Here is a 23,145-nt window from a genome sequence, read left to right as displayed (position 1 = left end):
GGAAAATGGCCCAGATATTCTAGAACCAGAGGGAAAAATTAAAATTGAATGAACCCATCAAGCACCTCCTAAGAGATATCCCAAAAGGTTTACTCCCAGGAATTTTATACCCAAATACCAGAACTCTCAGATTAAGGAGAAAATATTGCAAGCAGCCAAAATGAAGCAATTCAAATATCATGGAGCCACAGTCAGGATAACACAAGATTTAGTAGTCTCTACATTAGAGGAGAGGTAGACTGGGAATATTAATTTGTATAGGGCAAAGGAATTAGGATTAAAGCCGAGAGTCAACTACCCAACAAACTGAGTATTATCTTTGGCAGGGAATGGATATTCCAAGGAATCAAGGACTTGCAAGCATTCCTGATGAAAAGACCAAAGCTGAATAAATAATTTAACTTTCAAATTCAGGACTCCAGAGAAGCATAAAATGATACATAGAATACAGAACTGATAAGAGTTTCAATGAGGATACATTTTTTACATTCCTATACTGAAAGATATTTAAAATTTTAAGAACTTTACCATTATTATGACAGTTAGAAGAAGTATTCATAGAAAAATGGCAGGGATGTAAATTGACTATGATGAGATGATGACTAAAAAATAATTAAGGCATGAGAAAGAGGATTGCATAAAAAGAATTCAGACAGAGGAAGGGTGACATAGTATTGGTTAATTATGTCACCTAAGAGAGGCATGAAAAGAGGTTTTTACAGTAGATAGGATAGTGGGAAAATTGAGGGGGTAGCAATTGAACTTCATTTTCATTGGAATTAGCTGGAAAAAGCAATTGATTCTGCTTTACAAGAAATTAGGAAGAAAAGGAGATCCTGTTAGAAGGGAGGAATAATACTGTTACAGCAACAAGAGTTGAAGGAGGTGGTGGTCAAAACAAAAAAAAAACTTTTGAGGATAGATAGAGTGAAAGGAAAATGAGAAGAGGAAAAACAGAGGAGGGAAACTCACAGAAAATGTAAGTATGAAAAAAATTCACAACAAGCTTCTCGGATAAAGACATCATTTCTCAAATAATTAAAAAACTAAATCCAAAATGTAAAAGTCATCTGCCAACTGAGAAATGGTCAAAAGATATGACCAGGAATGTTTTAGGGAAAGTAACCAAAGCTCTCTTTAGTTATGTGAAAAAAATCTTCTAAATTACTATTGAGAAATGCACTGTTAAAAGACTGAGGTACTACTTCATACTTATTAGATTGGCTAATATGACAGAAAAGAAAAAAAGACAATTATTGGGAGAGATTAAGAAAAAATGGAACACTAATGCAATAATGGAATTCTGAACTGATCTATATTCTCTCCTCTCCAACCAGTCTAGAAAAAAAAGTTGAAAAATAAAAATCAGGATTCTACAAACCTATAGATACTCGTTAATTCAACATTACCACTACTATATCTGCAGTACCAAAGGAAAGTAAAAAAGATCTATGTATACAAAAATATTTATAGCCACTTTTTTTGTGGTGCCAAAGAATTGGAATCTAAGGAGGATGTCCATCAACTGGAAAATGGCTGAATAAATTAAAGTATATGTTTGTGATGGAACACTATTGTAATAGAAGAAAGGATGACCAGCATGCTCTGAGAAAAACCTGGCAAGACTTTAATGAATTGATGCAAAGTGAAATGAGCAGAGACAGGAAAACTTTGCACACAGTAAGAGCAATATTGTACACAGATCTTTTGTAAATTATTTACCCAGAAATAGAACTCATAGAGTGTGGATACAGATTGATTATATTACTTTTCACTCAACTTTCTTCATGATTTCTATTTTATATGTGCATCTTCTTACACAACTTGACCAATACAAAAATATGTTTTGCATGATTGCACATGTATCGCCTGGATTAAGTTGCTTGCCATCTTGCAGCAGATGGAGGAGAGGTAGAGAAGAGAATTTGGAACTCAAATTTTTGGAAAAATAGTATTAAAAATTGTTTTGCATGTAATTGGAAAAATGGAATATTATGTTAGGAAAAGTAAGAAGAAAAAAAGAAGTTACCTCACATGGAAGAGTGATTAGATTCGTTCTTCTTGGCCTCAGAAAAAATAACAAGGAACAATAAGGGAAATCTACAAGGAGACATAATTTGGCTCATCAGATGCAAAGTTTCCTTGCAATTAAAATACCATGATAGCACAATGGGAAGTCCTGGGAGACAGTGGATTCCTTCCTAGGAAGGTCATCAGGGATTCTGATTGCTCCAAAGAGCTGTTAAGCACCTTTCTGCTCAAGATCTCTGGAGTTTTATAACTACCCATGCAATGATGGACATAACTTATTGTTAGTAATATCGGTGCTATAGTTTCCTTCCCCAGAGGGAGTTTATCTTCCAAGAGACTGGAAAAACCATTATATAATTTTTCTAATGAAGAGTTTGGAGGATTGGCTCTATAAGGCATTAGAAATTACAAATATTCCTCTTTATTCCTCCACATGACTAGATACCAGCTATGTCAGGCAAGGAGATAGTCTGCTAGTGCCTCCCAGAGATATCAGTCCAAGTACCTGAAATTCTCCATTATTTTCTAGAATCCACATTTTCTGCTTTCTTGTCCTCTCTTTCAACAAATAGAGTCAGCAAAACGTATCCCTTTGGTGATGTTCAGTAAGTGACTGGAGGTGGGAAAGGTTGGGAAGGGAAAGATAGAAAGAGGAGGTGGAAAGTAAGGGAAAGACAAGTAGCTTGTGGTTGCTCATAAACTGAAGATTTTTCCAAACTCAGCATACCTCAATTTGTAGCCTAATCCACTCCATAGAGCAAGAAAATCTAACAGACTCCAGAATCTACTTGAAACCCTGAATTCATCCTAGATCCCAGTTTAAAGGGAAAGGAAAGGAGAGTAGAGTAAGCCCTATATTCTAAGTTAGGTTCACATTGTAGCTTTGTCATTAACTAGAAATTGGACTATGGTCCCATCACTTTTCCTCTTGGGCCCTAAGCCATAAATGGGGATAAAAATTTCACTGTTCCCTTCATGGTGGTTTTTCTGAGTGTCATATAAAATCATCATTGTGGAATTTTTTGATAACCTTAAATTTATATTTTTTCATAAGAGTCGATATATTATTCCATGTGGCCCAGTCTATCTTAGCCAAGTATAGTCCAAACACCAAAGAAAATTTTTAGCCAGTCTAGGGTCTCAGATACACCAATAGGAAGTCTAATAAAGACAGAGGGTTTGTGTCCCTATTCCTAGACACAGGGTCCAGGGATAGAATAAAATCTTTCCTATACAAATCTTAGATGACTCTTTTATCTTCTGATTCTGCAAACCTATGAATGGCACTGTATGGTGAGCCTATTAATCAGGTCACAGGTGACAGTGTCAGAGAATTTGGGTAAAGACAGAGAGTAGAGATGGAAGGAATCCCTACCCAAAGAGTGACTGATGGGAAAGCTAAAACTATTTCTCCTCATCTGAAGATAGAGAAGAAGAGAGGGAATTTCCATCCAGATGAGGGACTGGAATTGCTAGGAAGAGTGTAAAGAAGAAATATATGAAAATATGATGAAGACATAGCCACAGACCCTATACATAATTGGGAAAAGTTAACAGGACTGAGTCCAATGCATCAGGAATGAGCAAGAATTCCTAAGTATTCTGCAGATGAGGAAAATACAACTTTTTTTCTTAAGTATAAGTGTGGTGCAGTAAGTAGCCTAAAAGCCCAAAGACCTGTGTTCTAGTCTTACTTATGTCACTAATTTAGTCTTCTTCTATTTGTAGTTAATCCATTAATGTAGCAATCAAGCTGATTTTGTCTTTTATAGATATTATCATATGGACTACAGGCCATCATGGCATTGCATATGCACATTCTTCAGATTTTCTTATATACAGTAGGAGCAGTTGTTTCTTTCACTCCCATGTCACATCATAATTACTTCTACCTACTGTCCTAACATAATTTTTATTGAATTTCTCATCCCTTATCAATCTTGTCCTCTGTCTTTTTTCCTTCTCTCTGCTTCTGTTAGAGGTTAAATCAAATGATCTAAAATCTGATTCTATTAATTCTGATTTTAGTATATTTACCTCCATGTCACTCTTATTTTTCCTTCCCTCTACCCTCATTTCCAATGTCCATTCCTCTATATACTAGGACTTCTGCTGGGGATATTTATAATACTCACCCAAAAATCAACATGTCAAAAGTAACTAGTATTTATTGAGTTCTCCTGTGAGTAAGACCCAGAAAGTGTTTGGTACGATGTTGTTAGGTGGTATACATTGCAATGAGAGAATCATCGATTATTAGGTAGTTACTGCATTTTTCTGCTTCCAAAAATGTGGAAATGGTTCAATTAGGGGGAGAGAGGAAGTGAGGAGCCCAAATAAAAGCTAGAAGACTTCTAAGGAATGGGTGAGGTTGGATATGTGATATCATGATAGGGGGAAACACATGTTTTCAAGTATCTTAAGGACTGTCATGATAGAAAGATAAGGGGTGTTTGTTCAGTTTCAGAAAATTAACCTATAATAATGAATGGAAATTGCAAAACAAGCTTAGACTTGATTGAGTGAAAAACTTCCTAATAATTAAAGGATTGGAAATCTGCTAAAAAGCATTGCCAGAAATTATACCATGCCTAGGAAGAATTTCATTTGAATTTTACGAAGGGAAGAAAAGAATCTCTTGGGAAAGGATTTATGCAAGCTGTGTTATGCCTTTACAGCATGCACTTTCAATTTGATCCCACTTTCTACTGGATGATCTCTGTGCTTGTGGGAGAATATATTGTCACCTTCTTAACTTTGGAAGGGTGGGCTATTTTATTCCCATTATTCATATTATGCAATCTTAGTAAATACTCCTTTATAGAAACCCATTATTTTCTTCTTACTAATTAATATCAATTCAAAATCAATAGAAAAACCACATTAATGGAAGTTTATAGGTATTAGAGGACCTTCCCCAAATAAATCAAAACTACCTGCATCACCTTCAGGGAAAGTATAATTGTGGTCCTCTAGGGACCCAACTTGCTTATCTGAGGGTGGGTTAAGAAAGTTAGACCAAAGGATATTCTACACATTTGAAAAAGATTTCTGCATCTTAGTGGAGGGTAAGCTAAAAAGGAATCAGCACAGAACTCCTTTGGAAAGGGCAAAACATCCCTTCAGGGTGAATCTTCTCTCTTATTGGTCATCAACTCCAGTAGTGTTCCTTCTACCACCACTATAACCACCCCATTACCATCACCCCCACACCCCATAGGCGGAAAACACTCCTTTTGTTGATCTCCTCAGGTATTCTCTCTTTTGGGCTTCAAGGTATCTACCTACAAAAGATCTGTGCTCTGCTCCTATCTTTTGTGGAGTGGCAGGTATTTTTATGTTTTTGAAGAGTTATCAGAAGGAATTAGACCTGCTTTCCTTAACCTAGAGAGGGCATGGTACAAAGAACATTTTAGACCTTAGATATAAAAAAAAACAACAAATTTCTTAATAACTAAAGCTATCCAGATGTGGAATGGCCTAATAACAGGAGGTGATCAGTTCCTGTACATAGTAGGCTTCAAGAAATGACTACATAATATTTCTTCATTACAAAATGACTGGTCTTCGCCTTCCCTGCTGCATTTTTGATTCTGGGTATCTCAAAGTCATAACTTAGTGACTGAGGCCTTTTGACTGTAGAAATTTATTCCCCCATACACACCTCCTTTTCTCATTCCCGAGTTCCTTCTGGAAATTCCTCATCTTAGGGAAGGACTCAGATTTGTTGTTCTCCATTCTCCTCCTGTCAGTGCTTCTAAGTCTCCAGATTTTGTCACCAAATGTTGTACTGGTACCTTCTCCTTCCTCACCTCATCCCTCTTATTTCCTTAATTTCTGTCTCTAGCACTTAGCACAATATCTGACACATAAGAAAAGCTTAATAAATAGGTTGTGCCTGCTTAACCAGTTAGGAAGAGCTTTTTACACCACATTTGACATGGATTATGTAAGGAAACATTTTAAGGTATTGGTTGGACTAGATTGTCCGTTCCAATTCTAAGATGCAGCGCTTCTAGAATTCTCAAGAGCTTGGTCTTCTATGCTGGGGTCTCAGATCCAGCCAAACCCATAGCTCCAGAGGGGCCTCTGCAGGTGGAGTGGCTAGGCAGAAAAGAAAGACAGAAGGCAACTTTATGTGTGTATCTGCCTGGGGCAAAGCTCTGTATGAATGGCTGCTTTGCCATACACAGGCTTAGATTTTATTTTTATGCTCATTCTTGGCACATAGCTATATTATTCAACTTACATGTTCAAATAAAGATAATTGGATAAATGATACATTAACTTTTTTTTGTTTGTTTCAAAATTTTCTTTTTTTTTTAGTTTTTAAAACATTATATTATTTGGTCATTTTCATACATTGTTCATTGGAAACGGAACATTTTCTTTTTTTTCCCCCCAAACCCCTCCCCACTACTCCTTCCCTAGCCGAGGCATGATTCGTCTGGGTATCAAATGTGTCCTTGCTCTGAACCTATTTCCTTGTTGTTGGTATTTGCATTAGGGCGCTCATTTAGCGTCTCTCCTCAATCATGTCCCCTCAACCTCTGTAGTCAAGCAGTTTTTTCCTTGGTGTTTTTACTCCCTCAGTTTGTCCTCTGCTTGAGGATAGTTTTTTTTCCCCTCGTAGATCACTGCAGGTTGTTCAGGGACATTGTAAAGCCATTACTAGGGAAGTCCATTACGTTCTCTTGTACCACAATGTGTCAGTCTCTGTGTACAATGTTCTCCTGGTTCTGCTCCTCTCACTCTGCATCACTTCCTGGAGGTTGTTCCAGTCTCCATGGAATTTCTCCACTTTATTATTCCTTTGAGCACAATAGTATTCCATCACCAACATATACCACAATTTGTTCAGCCATTCTCCAATTGAAGGGCATCCCGTCATTTTCCAATTTTTGGCCACCACAAAGAGAGCAGCTATGAATATTCTTGTACAAGTCTTTTTCCTTATTATCTCTTTGGGGTACAAACCCAGCAGTGCTATGGCTGGATCAAAGGGCAGACAGTCTTTTATCGCCCTTTGAGCATAGTTCCAAATTGCCCTCCAGAAAGGTTGGATCAATTCACAACTCCACCAGCAATGCATTAATGTCTCGATTTTGCCACACCCCCTCCAGCATTCATTACTTTCCTTTGCTGTCATGTTGAACAATCTGCTATGTGTGAGGTGATACCTCAGAGTTGTTTTGATTTGCATCTCTCTTATTATAAGAGATCTAGAACACTTTTTCATGTACTTATTAATAGTCTTGATTTCTTTAACTGAAAATTGCCTATTCATGTCCCTTGCCTATTTTTCAATTGGAGAATGGTTTGATTTTTTGTACAACTGGTTTAGCTCCCTATAGATTTGAGTAATTAGACTTTTGTCAGAGGTTTTTGTTATGAAGATCATTTCCAAATTTGTTGTTTTCCGTCTAATTTTAGTTACATTGGTTTTGTTTGTAAAAAAACTTTTTTAATTTGATGTAGTCAAAATTATTTATTTTGTGACTCTTTCTAAGTCTTGCTTGGTTTTGAAATCTTTCCCTTCCCAAAGGTCTGACATGTATACTATTCTGTGTTCACCTAATTTACTTATAGTTTCCTTCTTTATATTCAAGTCATTCGCCCATTCTGAGTTTATCTTGGTGTAGGGTGTGAGGTGTTGATCCAAACCTAATCTCTTCCACACTGTCTTCCAATTTTCCCAGCAGTTTTTATCGAATACTGGATTTTTGTCCCAAAAGCTGGGGTCTTTGGGTTTGTCAAAGACTGTCTTGCTGAGGTAATTTTTTTTAAACAAGTCTATTTCACTGATCCTCCTATCTGTCTCTTAGCCAGTACCAATTTGTTTTGATGACCGCTGCTTTGTAACAGTTTGAGATCTGGGACTCCTTTGTATTTTTTTTTTCATTATTTCCCTGGATATCCTTGATCCTTTATTCTTCCAAATGAACTTTGTTATAATTTTCTCTAATTCAGTAAAATAGTTTTTTGGTAGTTCAATGGGTATGGCACTAAATAGATATATAAGTTTGGGTAGGATGGTCATTTTTATTATGTTAGCTCGTCCCACCCATGAGCAATCAATGTTTTTCCAATTGTTTAGATCTAGTTTTAATTGTGTGGAGAGTGTTTTGTAGTTGTGTTCATATAGTTCCTGTTTTTGCCTCAGCAGATAGATTCCTAAGTATTTTATATTGTTTCAGGTGACTTTAAATGGAATTTCTCTTACTAATTCTAGCTGCTGAACTGGGTTGGAGATATATAGAAATGCTGATGACTTATGTGGGTTTATTTTGTATCCTGCAACTTTGCTAAAGTTGTTGATTATTTCAATTAGCTTTTTGGTTGAATCTCTAGGATTCTTTAAGTAAATCATCATATTATCCACAAAGAGTGACAGCTTGGTCTCCTCGTTGACAATTTTAATACCTTCAATTTCTTTTTCTTCTCTAATTGCTACTGCTAGTGTTTCTAGTACAATATTAAATAAAAAAGGTGATAATGGGCATCCTTGTTTGACTCCTGATCTTATTGGGAAGGCTTTGAGTTTTTCCCCATTGCAGATGATGTTTGCTGATGGTTTTAAGTATATACTGTTTATTATTTTTAGGAAAGGCCCTTTCATTCCTATACTTTCTAGTGTTTTCACTAGGAATGGGTGTTGTATTTTGTCGATAAATTAACTTTTAACAAATCATTTGATTAACATTCTGAGAGCATTCGATACACTTGTATTGTAACTATTGATTCTGATGGGATACACAAAGGTTTTACACAAGATAAATGATTTAATAACAGGGGGCTTAATTTTCTCTTTAACATGTGAGGTTCTTGAGCTTACAGACAATCAAAGAAAATCATATATTACCTTTAATAAAAATAAATAATCAATCAGAAGTCCTAAAGACAGTCAAGAACACTGTGGCCACATTAAGCAATCACAGGAGTACTAGAGGTATAACTAGTTCTAATATTAATCTGATCATTTTTCAGAATTTCATTGGGAAATTTGGGTTGGTAAGTAAAGTCATTGAGGTATGTCGAGGCATGGTGTACCAAAGCATATTGTACAGGTCTCTCCTCATGAATGATTTATGTACAGGCTTAGGAGAATAAGTTTAAGGGCATGGGAGTAGGGGATTTCTGGATACGCTTTGTGGGTACAGCTTTTGTTGGGAATTATATACCTAAGCAAAAGTTAAAAAATGATGGTGTTTTGGGTCTGATTTTGTAAGTCTGATCTTTTGTGATACTTTGAGGGAATAGTGTTCAAGGATTTTGCTCTTGTTATTCCTTCTGAGACTAGGGAGAGAATAAGAATTGTATTAATTCAATTAATAAGGGATGTTGATGAGAAAAATCATATAGAGGAGGCTGAGTAGACAATTCCATACTGCCAAGGAACCACTTTGTGATCTGGTTTCCATGAGAGACCATGTGAAGGCATAGGGTCTGATGACTCCCAGCACTTCTAGAAATTCTCACTCTTTAGTCAGATTTTCGTGCTTTTCCAGTTAACAACACGAAAATGCTATGTGGCGCTGTCCTTATTTGAAGTTGTTAACATTATCTTAAAGTCTTAGGTGAAGACCTGATTCCATTTTCCGTAGAAATATTCCTAAACTGAAAAATTCCATTTTAGTCTGAATCTATCTTCAATCCACAATATTGTTAGCTTGTGCCACATTCTCCAGTGTGAGTTTTTCCTTTGAATCAAAGGGAAAGAACTTAAACCACAATGCCAGTGGGGATGGATTTTTGAATACAGAATATCTGAGTTTCAAGGAGCTATAGAATACTTGTCAGAATTAGGTGTATTGCCTGAAGCTTCCAACATGGCATCAAGATCAATGAAGCAAAGTTTCAGGTGGATTCCCCTTAAAACATAAAACCCTAAATTATTTCAGAGAAGTCTTAGCAACACAGGCTCACCAAATGCTGGAAGGTTGATCCTATCAATTGCTATATTCCTATATCATATAAGAAAAGGGAAAATACAATCTCCCTAACATGAACACACACACACATACAAACATATAAATATACAACATAATTCATTTTTAAATGATCTGGAAGATTCCAGTAGTCTATAAACCCACTGAGTTGGCAGTGTAATGGCACCAAAATAAGATTGTTTAATAATTAATTTGCATTAAAGGAGCTATAGTTTCCAGTAAGAAGGAGGTGATTACCCCATCGTCCTTGTCCACAGTCTGACCACATCTGAAATTTTGGGTTTAGTTTAGGATGCCATAATTTAGAAAGAACAATATAATATAGCATACAACAATGTAATATAACAAGATAATCTAGAGAGGATGCAAAGAAGAGCAACCAGGATGGTGAAGGGCCTAAGAAGATCAGCTGAAGGAACTAGGATTTCCTGACCTAAAATAGAGAAAAACACTTGCAATATTGCATATATGACTTCTCATAGAGGGATTCCTTGGAGAAGAGAAATGCAATTTCTATTTCAAGGACTCAGAATATAAAGAGAACATTGAATAGAACTTGAAAACAGGTATATTTAGGCTCAACATAAAGGAAGCTGACAGTTACTGCAGAGTGGGTTTCCCTTCCATAGAAGTCTTCAAAGAAAGACTAGATGTGTACTTGTCAGGTATATTATAGAATGGATTTTATGTGTGTGTTACTGTTTTTTATTTTGAGTTCTAGGAGGGCTCTTCAACCTCTATGAAATTTGACGATTCCAGTTGAAGAATAGACACCTCAAATTATTCTCATAACAAATCAGTGTCCTCTATCTGCTGTTGGCAGAAGTGGACTTGTTGAGCCATAGTATCTCTTCCTTTATCCCAGTGCTTAAAACAAATTGGAGATGGTGTTCATAAATTATTCACTTCTAAATGTTGTTGATTCTGATTCAAATACTATATGAACTGGAAGGAATCTCAGAAGTCATTTTGTCCAAATCCATTGAAGTTGAATGAGGAAATAATGGCTTGTTCAACATCAAAAAGTTAATAAGTGACAGATATAGAGAATGAATGAAGAAAATCTAAGTCAGGCCTTGATTTTTCTTGCATTTCATAGAAAAAGATAGCTGTATTTTCATGTCATGCTGTTCTTACTTCTCTTTTCCAGCAGAAACATCAGTCCCATGGTACCAGGAAACCAAACACAATTCACTGAATTTCTACTCCTGGGATTTTCTGAGACACCAGAGCATCAGGGTCCTCTCTTTGGACTTTTCTTGGTCATGTACTTGGTCACTGTGGTTGGAAATCTGCTTTTAATGCTAATTGTTACCTCTGACTCTCACCTCCATACACCCATGTACTTCTTTGTCTCCAATCTGTCCTTTGTGGATCTCTGTATCATAACCACTACAGTTCCCAATATGCTGGTGAACTTCTTGAAACGAAGTAAGGTTATACCCTATGCTGGCTGTCTTGCCCAGTTGTACTTCTTCATGGCTTTTGGTAGTTTGGACAATTTCCTTCTCACTGCAATGGCCTATGACCGTTTTGTGGCAATCTGTCACCCTCTGCATTATGCAACCATCATGAGCCCTAGACTCTGTGTCCTCTTGGTGCTACTCTCCTGGATAATAAGCCTTGTACAGTCCCTCATTCAGAATCTGATGGTAACAAGGCTCTCTTTCTGTAGAGATCATGAAATTCAGCACTTCTTTTGTGATTTCCCTCAAATTTTGAAACTCTCTTGTTCTGACACCTTTATCAATTATATGTTATTATATATTACGACTGGGCTGCTGGGTATTGTCCCACTCACAGGGATTGTTTTCTCATACAGTCAGATCTTTTCTTCAATTTTGAAAGTCCCATCTGCTAAGGGTAAGTACAAAGCCTTTTCTACCTGTGGATCTCATCTCTCTGTTGTTTCTTTATTCTATGGTACAGGGATAGGAGTATATTTAAGTTCTTCCACTACCCAATCTTCCTGGAAGAGCACAGTTGCTTCAGCAATGTATGCTGTGATCATCCCCATGTTGAATCCCTTCATTTATAGTCTAAGGAATAAGGACATAAAAGATGCCCTTAGGAAGATAATTAGCAAAGGAACTTCCTTTGAGTGATGGGTGATCCTTAGAAAAGAACATGGTTATTTTTGCAAAAAATATTGGGAATCAAAAATCCTGGGTTCCTCAGTTCTCTCTCCAGTCAAATCCATCCTCAATTTAAAACCTGCAGTGATTTTCCTAAAGTACAACTCTTACCCTTTCACTTCCACCCATCAATTCAATTAATGGTGTCTGTTGTCTCCAGCCTCAAGCACTAAATCCTCTGTTCAAAATTCAAATTCCTTACAACCTGGCCTCATTCTACTTTTGCAGTTTTCTACTACTTTATTCCCTACTATAAACTCTTTCCTCCAGTGACATTAGTCTTTTTGCTCATCCATGAATAAAATACTCCATTTCTTGACTCCAGGTATTTTCTAAGCCTGCTCTCCCTACTTAACTCTACATACTATCTTCATTTATTTCTTTTGAGGCCCAACTTTTTAAAACCACTATCTTTCACTGGATGTTTTTCCCAATCCTCTTACTTTTATTGACTGCCCTCTTTTGATGATATTCTGTGAATTTTCTATATAGCATGCTGATACATGTTCCTTTTTATGTTACTTATTGTTAGATTATGAGGTCATTAAGGTCAGCAACTAATTTTTGCCTCCTTTTGTATGCTTAGCACAGTGACTGACAAATAGTAGGTACTTAATAAATGTTAATTGATGGACATAAAACTTCCTACCTTCCTGACTCACTCTGCTCTTGTTGACTACAAATTGTATTGGTTCCAACCAGAAGAGTGGTAAGGGCTATGCAATGAGGGTTATGTGCCTTGTCCAGCATCACACAGCTAGGAGTGTCTGAGGTCAGATTGGATCACTCTGCTCTTGTTGACTACAAATGACTTTGACATTTTTTCTTCACTGTCTCTATTCCTGGAGTTTCTACCTCAGTCACAGTTGATTGAACACTTCCTGCTTCTTCAGGACATTTCCAGCTCAAAAAGTACTGGGAAAGAAATGACAAAGCCAGGATTTTAGTCTTCTGTGTAGAGTTTATAGTCTATGTGCCATAGGCAAACTAATGAAATGTCTTTAACCATCAGTTTATTCATTTCTAAAATGGAAATTGGAAAACAAGTCCTAACTACCAGACAGACTTTTTCCTACATAAATGAAATATGCTGTATATTAAAGAGCTTTGTAAACTATGAAATGATATGTAACTGGAGTAAAGAAAGAAGAAATTAGAGAAAACCATTATGGGATTTCATCATTGTGAGTCTATGTTCTAACTCTTCCATATGTTATCACATAAGTACTATGAGTGAGAGATGATGAAAAAAACCATCACAGAGTATTCAACAATTTCTTGATAAGTTTTTTTATCCTTTACCTGACACCATAGGTGAAGTCTTTCTAGTTTAGTTGAACTTCAAAGAACTAGAGCTCTGGTGACATAGCCTTTGAGAAACTCAGATCAATTCCATTTTGCTATAAAACACTGTATAGATTTATATATCCATATACATATCTACAGAAAGTGTGATTGCTTTCATGATCATCTTTATAAAAATTCTCAAACATGGATCTGAATATATCACTAATATGGTTAAGATGCTTCACTGGTTCCCTATTATATACTAGGATAAAATGGCATCTCCTATGAAATTGAAAAACCTTTATAATCTAATTACATAATATGTTTCTTGCTAATTTGACAACCCTAACCTAACATATCCTACCTTCAGTCAAACTCACCTATTTATAATAATGTTTCATCTCTTTCCTCAGTGCCCATGTATGGAACAGATGTCAATATATATTCATCTCTGTATCTTCTATCCAAAATTTTCTTTTCTTTTTTTAAGTATGCTATTCTTTATTTTCTCCATTATATTTTCTCTACTATAAGCAAGATGTATTTTCATTCAAAATATAATGAACATGGAAATATTTTTATCTAATAACCTTTGCACCACATATAAGATATTACCTGCCTTCTTGGGAAAGGAGGAAGGATAGGAAGGAGGGAGAGAGCATGGATAGCAAAATGTCAGAAAATGATGATTGAAAATTGCCATTACATGTAGTTGAAGAAAAAGAAAAAAAAAGAAAAAACAGATTTTATTCTCAAAAATGGCTCTACCATAATAGCAGAGAGGACCATGAACAAACATATAGGTTGGATAAATAGCAGATGGTCTAAGATGGAAGGCATTAGGGAGATCAGGAGAGACCTCTTGGAGAACATAAGATTTTAGCTAGGACTTGAAAGATTCTAGGAAATAAGAAAGGAGGAAATTTTAGGCATAAGATACAGGCAATTAAAATAGCCTTTCAATTATCTTTCCCTCTAGAAAAAAATTACAAGTAGACAAAACCCAAGATCCTTCATTCCAGTTCTTAGATAATCCTATATTTCAGGCATCATTTTTTATTAGCATTCTCTCACTGATGGGATCTCATGCAGATATGGAGTTGCGGGCTTCCCCTTGTAGAGAATTATTTATTAATTAATTATCAATTGTTTATTAATTAAAAATTCATTAGGAAATAGAGCAAGTAGCGTAAGTTATTGATAAATGCTTATGAGATTATAAGCTAGGTTTCTTTAAAATTTGAATGGAATCTCTGATGGACTTATGGGTAAGAGATAATTTTCCCAGAGTGCTTTAGGAGACAGTGACCCAACTGATTTTGAACTCTTTGGGCTAATCCTGTCCTGAAAGGAAGTCCAAAAATCTGTTCTGTGAGATTTGAAAATTCTCAGTGTTTTCATATCACATATTTATCTACAAGATCTGAAAGGTGGAGGTTGTTGGTGAAACATTGGTGCAAGCTCAACAGGTTTTCTGGGTGAGCAGAGAAGGCTGTGGAGATTCAAGCTGTTTGTTCATCTATACAGCAAAGAGAGAGAGAGAGACCTAACTTATTTCTCTTGTGTATAATTTAGATAGTATAGATAGATTAAAGTTTTGGGGCTGGGAATTTAGATAGAATAGGAAGAGGGTATAGCCCCAACTTTGTTGTGGACAGAAGAGACTCTTGTGAGTCAGATTTATTTGTTTGGTGGGATAAGACTTATTAGATTAGGATAAATATAATATAGGAATTCTTATCCACTAATTTCCCTTTCCTATCCCTTTTCTTTAGTATTTTTTATCATAATAAATATATTTTTATACTCTTGGCTAAGTTGGAAATCTTAGGCTGATCTGAGAAGTCATTTTCTGAAACAGTCAGATCTAACAGCCTGTCCACACAGGACCTAATTATTGGTATTACCATCCTATACAGTAATAAATAAGAATTTAGAAACCCTTATAACATTTGGCAAGCTACAGTGTGGAAAGAACCTACAGAAACAACAAAATAATATTAATATTTTCAAAGATCAAGTCAGAGGCAGGCAGACCGTTTTTAAGCAGAATTCTCAGGGTGAAACTTCAGCACCAAGGAGAGTTCCAAAAGGCTCCTGCCTTACTGTTATTTGTCTGCCTTTCAACAACAGTTACACAGAACAACATCTGAAGAGACACTATTTACTCATGTGGTTTGCCTTACTTTTTCTTAATATGGGGAATCTTACCCAATTGGTGGATACAACAAAACTCAGATATTTAAAAGAAATGTTTATGCCTGACCCTATTTACCAGCTGTTAACTTTATCATTCCTAGATATCATGTATTGGACCCCACTCTTGACTATAGTAATATAGGCACTGGCTTCACTTAGGATAGGTTTCTACTGCATTCTGAACATTCTAACAGCCTAGAAGAGAAGATAAATCAGGGAAAAGGAAAGAAAGATGCAACTGAAATATTTAGTAGCTACAGTAAATGGCATTGGACATGAACTGGCACTGTTGAAGAGACAAGTTAGTATGAGCAATAACCTAAAAGACAAAGTGGCACTGTCAAAACTAGAACAAGAAACAGCAGAATTACAGAATACTATAGGGTCATTTTTCCCACTGTATGAAGTACCTATGATGACCAATAATAAGAAGTTGGTCACAATGAAACAAAAGAAAAACTTTACCCAATTGAATTTGGACAGTTTGCAAAAGAATCCTTTGACAACAAACCTGTGGAGGTGATGAGAATATTTGAGAAAGTTATTAAACACAATATAATACAAAGTATATTGGCATGGAAATTTTAATGGAAGAGCTGCTGACAAAACAGGAAAAAATGAAAATAGTGTCAGAAACACCAGTGGCCAGAATTTAATCCAGGTTGAGATGAAAATAATCCTGGGGAACATAAAGAATTAGTAAAAGCAAGGGAGGCACTCATCTCCACCATGAGGCAACATTCAAATAGACCTGGGGCAGGGACAAAATTTCAGCAACTCAGACAGGAAGTGGGGGAAACACCATCCAAACATAGGGATAGACTTATTGATTTAGATGAAAGGTATTTGGTTTTGGATATAAGGATCAACAAAGATATAAAGCAATTGCATAGGTAATTCATGAAAAACTCATATAAAGTAGTCCAGTACTACTTTCAACAAAGCTGCCCTGACTGGCCAGAAATGTTCCTTGAAGACCTTAGAAGAGTTTCCACATACATCTTTCAGGCTGACCATGATAGATTCCAGGCATATGCCCTAGATGCGGTAAAGGCAAACATTGGGCTTCTGAATGCAGGGCTGAAAATACGCAAAATCATTTCTATACAGGGCCTCTCCAGATGCAAAAAAAAAACTGATTTGGGGGCATGATGTCATGCACCCAGACTCCAACATGACATACAAATGAGTTATTATCCACGATACCCAATAATTGCAAATATAGATATTCTGGTAGAACAGCAAGGGACACCTACTCAAATTCCTGCTTGTTTCAGTTTTCCTATACCACAAGGTTCCAAAGGGTTAATTTTAGGCAACCCTCAACTCATTGAAAAAGGATTAGAGATCTTACCCCAGGCATTCAAAAACAAGGATGCTAATGAACTTCACATCCTAGCTACTGCTAGGTGTGCTTTTAGCATTGCAAAAGGAAGGGAAATAGCTTCCCTACAGACTCTGCCTGAAACACAGACCACTCCAGACAGCACACAGGCACACAGGGGAATGGAGCCACAAACACACGAATTATTTTGGACTCAGAAAATCACACAAGATAGATTGGTAATGAGTCTGTACATAGAGGATAAAGTCATATTAGGCATTTTAGATTCTGGAGCGGACATCTCAGTGATCTCTGCTAATGATTGGCCAGAATCTTGGGAATTCATTGAACCTCACCAGAAATTAATTGGCATAGGGACACCTGAAAAGGTTTTACAATCTGCCAAAGACTTATCATGGTCTGATAGTGAGGGCCATAGAGGCATATTTAAATCGTACATTCTAAATATTTCCCAATCTCTTTGGGGTAGAGAGGTAATGTCTGGGATGAACATAACATTGACCACATCTAACAAATTGAACACAGAATTTGTGGGTGTGGCAAACACAACCCCCTTATTTGCAGACCCCATTACTTGGGTAGATTCCAAGCCCATCTGGATTAATCAATGGCCTATTTCTAAGGAGAAATTAGTACATCTAGAGGAGATTATAGAGGAACAATTACGTTTAGGTCATATTCGAGAATCAAACAGTCCGTGGGATACCCCAATTTTCCTGGTTCCTAAAAAGGCAGGGAAATGGAGGCTAGTTCATAACCTTAGGAAGGTCAATGACCAGCTAGTGGACATGGGTACCAGGCAACCAGGGTTACCTTCACCTAGTCCAATTCCCATAAACTGGAATGTGATAGTTATAGATTTGAAGGATTGTTTTTTCAATATCCGATTGTCACCTCAGGACTGCCATAGGTTTGCCTTCTCAGTCCCCTCTATAAATTTCAATACTCCTTTCAAGCGTTTCAAATGGCTTTGTTTGCCCCAGGGGTTAAGAGTGAGTTTTTGTTTGTGTCAGAAATTTGTGGCTAATGCATTAGAAAATATTAGATGAAAATACGCAAAATTTTATGTAATTCAGTATGTGGATGATATTTTGCTAGCAGTGCCCTCTAGTGGTGAAGTCGAGGAACTGCTGGCAGAAACTACCAAAGCACTGACCAAGGCACAATTGGTAATCTCGAAGGAGAAGATTCAGACCACCCCTCCTTACAAATACCTAAGAACAATAGTATATGACCAAGAGATTAGACCTCAGAAAATAGAGATTCATAGGGATTCCCTGAACACTTTCAATGATTTCCAAAAATTATTAGGTGATATTAACTGGCTTAGACCTTTTCTAAAAATCTCCACAGAACAGTTAGAGAACCTATATGCCACATTGAAGGAAGACTCTGCTCTGTCCTCCCCTAGAACACTGTCTCCAAAAGCAGAAGAGGAATTAAAGATAGTAGAAGCAGCTTTGTCAAAAGCTAGATTATATAGAATTGATCCTTCTCTACCCTTGGTAGCATCTGTCTTACACACGAGATACACCCCCACAGGTGCTTTACATCAAGGAGACGACATCATAGAATGGATTCACTTAGTCAATCAACAAACTAAATCCCTCACTAGTTACTTAGAACTTATCATTCTAATAATAACTCAGATCAGAAAAAGAGCAAGACAATTTAGGAATTAGCAAGACAATTAGGAATAGATCCTAATACAATTAATGTCCCCATTACAAGAGAACAAGTTCAGAATTTATTTGCACAGTCATTGCCATGGCAAATCGCTTTTGCAGATTATACAGGTCAGATTGATAATCATATTCCTGCTAATAAGATATTACAGTTTGTGAAATTGACTCCTGGACTTCCGGTTAAGATGGCGGCTTAGAGAAAGCTAAAGTTCAGATCTCCGGAAAACCCTTCTTGACCGATCTCAAACTATAAGCTCCTAAGGCGCCGAAATTCAAAATGATCAACAGCACAGACCCTGGGAACCCTCCTCCTGGACCTGGACCCGGTTCAAAAGGTACGGCTCCCCTCAAAAGCCAGAACCCGAGATCACTCGGACCTCAGGGGTAGGAGCGCAGAGTCCAAGGCTCCGGGAAGCCGCAGCCCAGCCGGGCTCAGAGAGCAGGGTCCTCGGAACAACAACCCTCAGGGCCTTCTACCCGAGTCCCAGTGAAAGTTACTGCCTGGGGCTCCCGCTGCAGAGAGCCGGTCGAAACAACAGCAACCCTCAGGGCAGGCAAGACAGCGTCATGGGCTGGATCCTGCTATCCAAGTCTCAGTGAAAGCCCCTGCCCTCGGAGCTTGGGGAAGCTGCAGCCCATCCCCCCCGCAGGCCGACGAAACAGCCTCACGGCCAGCGATTCTGAAGGCAACTTCCGGAAAGCGAGCAGGGGGGAGAGTGTGGCCTCGAGGTCCGACCCTTCCATTCCAGTTCCAGTGAGGCATATTCAGTTTAACCCAGGGAAAGCTCATAGAACCAACATCTGCCCAGGACTAAACCCTCTGAACACCAGACAAAGACAAGAAAAGCTAATCCTCCACATTCAGAGATGGCAAACTCCACAGAAGCACAGAAGCCCCAAAATACCAAGAAAAATAAGAAGAAAGGGGCGACTTTGGACACATTCTATGGAGCCAAAATACAAAATACAAAGCAGATAGAAGAAGATATATTAAAAAATGCTCCAAAATCTTCCAAAGGAAATAGAAACTCTCCACAAACCCATGAAGAATTTTAATCAGAAATGACCAAAAAGATGGAAGCCCTCTGGGAGGAAAAGTGGGAAATAATGCAAAAGAAACTCACGCATCAACAAAACCAGTTTGACCAAACTGTAAAAGAAAACCAGGCTTTAAAGCAAGAACTAATAAAGCAAAGCCAAAACACCAAGAAATTAGAAGAGAACATAAAATATCTCACCGACAAGGTGATAGATCTGGAAAATAGAGGGAGAAGAGAGAATTTAAGAATAATTGGACTCCCAGAAAAGCCAGAAATAAACACCAAACTGGACATGGTGATACAAGATATAATCAAAGAAAATTGCCCAGAGATTCTAGAACAAGGGGGCAATACAGCCACTGACAGAGCTCACAGAACACCTTCTACACTAAACCCCCAAAAGACAACTCTCAGGAATGTAATTGCCAAATTCCAAAGCTATCAAACAAAAGAAAAAATCCTACAGGAAGCCAGAAAAAGACAATTTAGATATAAAGGAATGCCAATCAGGGTCACACAAGACCTTGCAAGTTCTACTCTGAATGATCGTAAGGCATGGAACATGATCTTCAGAAAGGCAAGAGAGCTGGGTCTCCAACCAAGAATCAGCTACCCAGCAAAACTGACTATATACTTCCAAGGGAAAGTATGGGCATTCAACAAAATAGAAGACTTCCAACTTTTTGCAAAGAAAAGACCAGAGCTCTGTGGAAAGTTTGATACCGAAAATCAAAGAGCAAGGAATACCTGAAAAGGTAAATATTAAGGAAAGGGGAAAAATGTTATCTTCTTCTTTTACTCAAACTCTCTTCTATAAGGACTACATTTATATCAATCTATGTATACTAACATGTGGGGAAAATGTAATGTATAAATAGGGGGTAAAGAAAGACCAAATAGAATAATGGTTCTCACACAAAGATTCACATGGGAAGGGGAGGGGAAGAAAACTCCTATAAGAAGGAGAGGAAGAGAGGGGGGGGGGTTACTTAAACCTCAATCTCAGGGAAATCAACTCTGAGAGGGAAAAACATCCAGATCCATTGGGATCTTGAATTCTATCTTACCCAACAAGGGTAAGGAGAAGGGAAAACCAAGGGGGGGAGGGGGAGAGGGAGAAAAAAAAGGGAGGGAAAGAGAGTGGGGAGGGGGAGGGAAGAAAAAGGGAGGGGCTAGAAAGGGAAACATATCAAGGGCGGGGTCTAGGGGGACTGATTTAAAGTAAATCACTGGCTTAAAAGGTTATAGCTAAAGAAGAAAGGTCAGAATTATGGGAGGATATCAAAATGCCAGGGAGTCTACAACTGACAATCATAACTTTGAACGTGAATGGGATGAACTCACCCATAAAACGTAGACGAATAGCAGAATGGATTAGAATCCAAAACCCTACCATATGTTGTCTTCAAGAAACACACATGAGAGACTTCCGGTTAAGATGGCGGCTTAGAGAAAGCTAAAGCTCAGATCTCCGGAAAACCCTTCCCGACCAATCTCAAACGATAAGCTCCTAAGGCGCCGAAATTCAAAACGATCAACAGCACAGACCCTGGGAACCCTCCTCCTGGACCTGGACCCGGTTCAAAAGGTACGGCTCCCCTTAAAAGCCAGAACCCGAGATCCCTCGGACCTCAGGGGTAGGAGCGCAGAGTCCAAGGCTCCCGGAAGCCGCAGCCCGGCCGGCTCAGAGAGCAGGGTCCTCGGAAACAACAACCCTCAGGGCCTTCTACAGTCCCGGTGAAAGTTACTGCCTGGGGCTTCCGCTGCAGAGAGCTGGTCAAAACAACAGCAACCCTCAGGGCGGGCAAGACAGCCTCACGGGCTGGATCCTGCTATCCAAGTCTCAGTGAAAGTCTGTGCTCTCGGAGCTTGGGGAAGCGGCAGCCCATCCCCCCGCAGGCCGACGAAACAGCCTCACGGCCAGCGATTCTGAAGGCAACTTCCGGAAAGCGAGCCGGGGGGAGAGTGTGGCCTTGTGGTCCGACCCTTCCATTCCAGTTCCAGTGAGGCATATTCAGTTTAACCCAGGGAAAGCCCATAGAACTATCTGCCCAGGACTGCCTCTGAACACCAGAAAGAGACAAGAAAAACTAATCCTCCACACTCAGAGATGACAAACTCCACAGAACCACAGAAGCCCCAAAATACCAAGAAAAATAAGAAGAAAGGGGCGACTTTGGACACATTCTATGGAGCCAAAATACAAAATACAGAGCAGACAGAAGATAATATAAAAGAAAATGCTCCAAAACCTTCCAAAGGAAATGGAAACTCTCCACAAACCTATGAAGAATTTGAATCAGAAATGACCAAAAAGATGGAAGCCTTCTGGGAGGAAAAGTTGGAAATAATGCAAAAGAAATTCACGCATCTACAAAACCAGTTTGACCAAACTGTAAAAGAAAACCAGGCTTTAAAGGCCAGAATCAGGCAGCTGGAAGACAACGATCGTGTAAAAGAGCAAGAATCAATAAAGCAAAGCCAAAATACCAAGAAATTAGAAGAGAACATAAAATATCTCACCGACAAGGTGATAGATCTGGAAAATAGGGGGAGAAGGGATAATTTAAGAATAATTGGACTCCCAGATAAGCCAGAAATAAACACCAAACTGGACATGGTGATACAAGATATAATCAAAGAAAATTGCCCAGAGATTCTAGAACAAGGGGGCAATACAGCCACTGACAGAGCTCACAGAACACCTTCTACACTAAACCCCCAAAAGACAACTCCCAGGAATGTAATTGCCAAATTCCAAAGCTATCAAACAAAAGAAAAAATCCTACAGGAAGCCAGAAAAAGACAATTTAGATATAAAGGAATGCCAATCAGGGTCACCCAAGACCTTGCAAGTTCTACTCTGAATGATCGTAAGGCATGGAACATGATCTTCAGAAAGGCAAGAGAGCTGGGTCTCCAACCAAGAATCAGCTACCCAGCAAAACTGACTATATACTTCCAAGGGAAAGTATGGGCATTCAACAAAATAGAAGACTTCCAACTTTTTGCAAAGAAAAGACCAGAGCTCTGTGGAAAGTTTGATACTGAAAATCAAAGAGCAAGGAATACCTGAAAAGGTAAATATTAAGGAAAGGGGAAAATGTTATCTTCTTCTTTTACTCAAACTCTCTTCTATAAGGACTACATTTATATCAACCTATGTATACTAACATGTGGGGAAAATGTAATGTATAAATAGGGGGTAAAGAAAGACCAAATAGAATAATCATTCTCACACAAAGATTCACATGGGAAGGGGAGGGGAAGAAAACTCCTATAAGAAGGAGAGGAAGAGAGGGGGGGGGGGTTACTTAAACCTCAATCTCAGGGAAAGCAGCTCTGAGAGGGAAAAACCTCCAGATCCATTGGGATCTTGAATTCTATCTTACCCAACAAGGGTAAGGAGAAGGGAAAACCAAGGGGGGGAGGGGGAGAGGGAGAACAAAAAGGGAGGGTAAGAGAGGGGGGAGG

The 23,145-nt window shown here is 38.1% G+C and overlaps 2 protein-coding genes across 2 annotated transcripts in view; one reads left to right on the top strand and one right to left on the bottom strand.

Annotated features, from left to right (window-relative positions):
* Positions 1 to 23,145, bottom strand: part of LOC100013358 (olfactory receptor 7D4) — a 298,110-nt gene that overhangs the window by 251,251 nt on the left and 23,714 nt on the right. The window lies entirely within an intron of this gene.
* Positions 11,134 to 13,903, top strand: LOC100011504 (olfactory receptor 7C1). The gene has a single exon (XM_056822363.1). The coding sequence runs from the start codon at positions 11,147 to 11,149 to the stop codon at positions 12,083 to 12,085; it is 939 nt and encodes a 312-aa protein (XP_056678341.1). The 5' UTR covers positions 11,134 to 11,146; the 3' UTR covers positions 12,086 to 13,903.

The sequence above is a fragment of the Monodelphis domestica genome, chromosome 3 (assembly GCF_027887165.1).
Source record: "Monodelphis domestica isolate mMonDom1 chromosome 3, mMonDom1.pri, whole genome shotgun sequence".
In the NCBI taxonomy this organism is placed as follows: Eukaryota; Metazoa; Chordata; class Mammalia; order Didelphimorphia; family Didelphidae; genus Monodelphis; species Monodelphis domestica.
The sequence above is the reverse complement of the archived record's forward strand: the minus strand, read 5'-3'. Positions and strand labels throughout refer to the sequence as shown.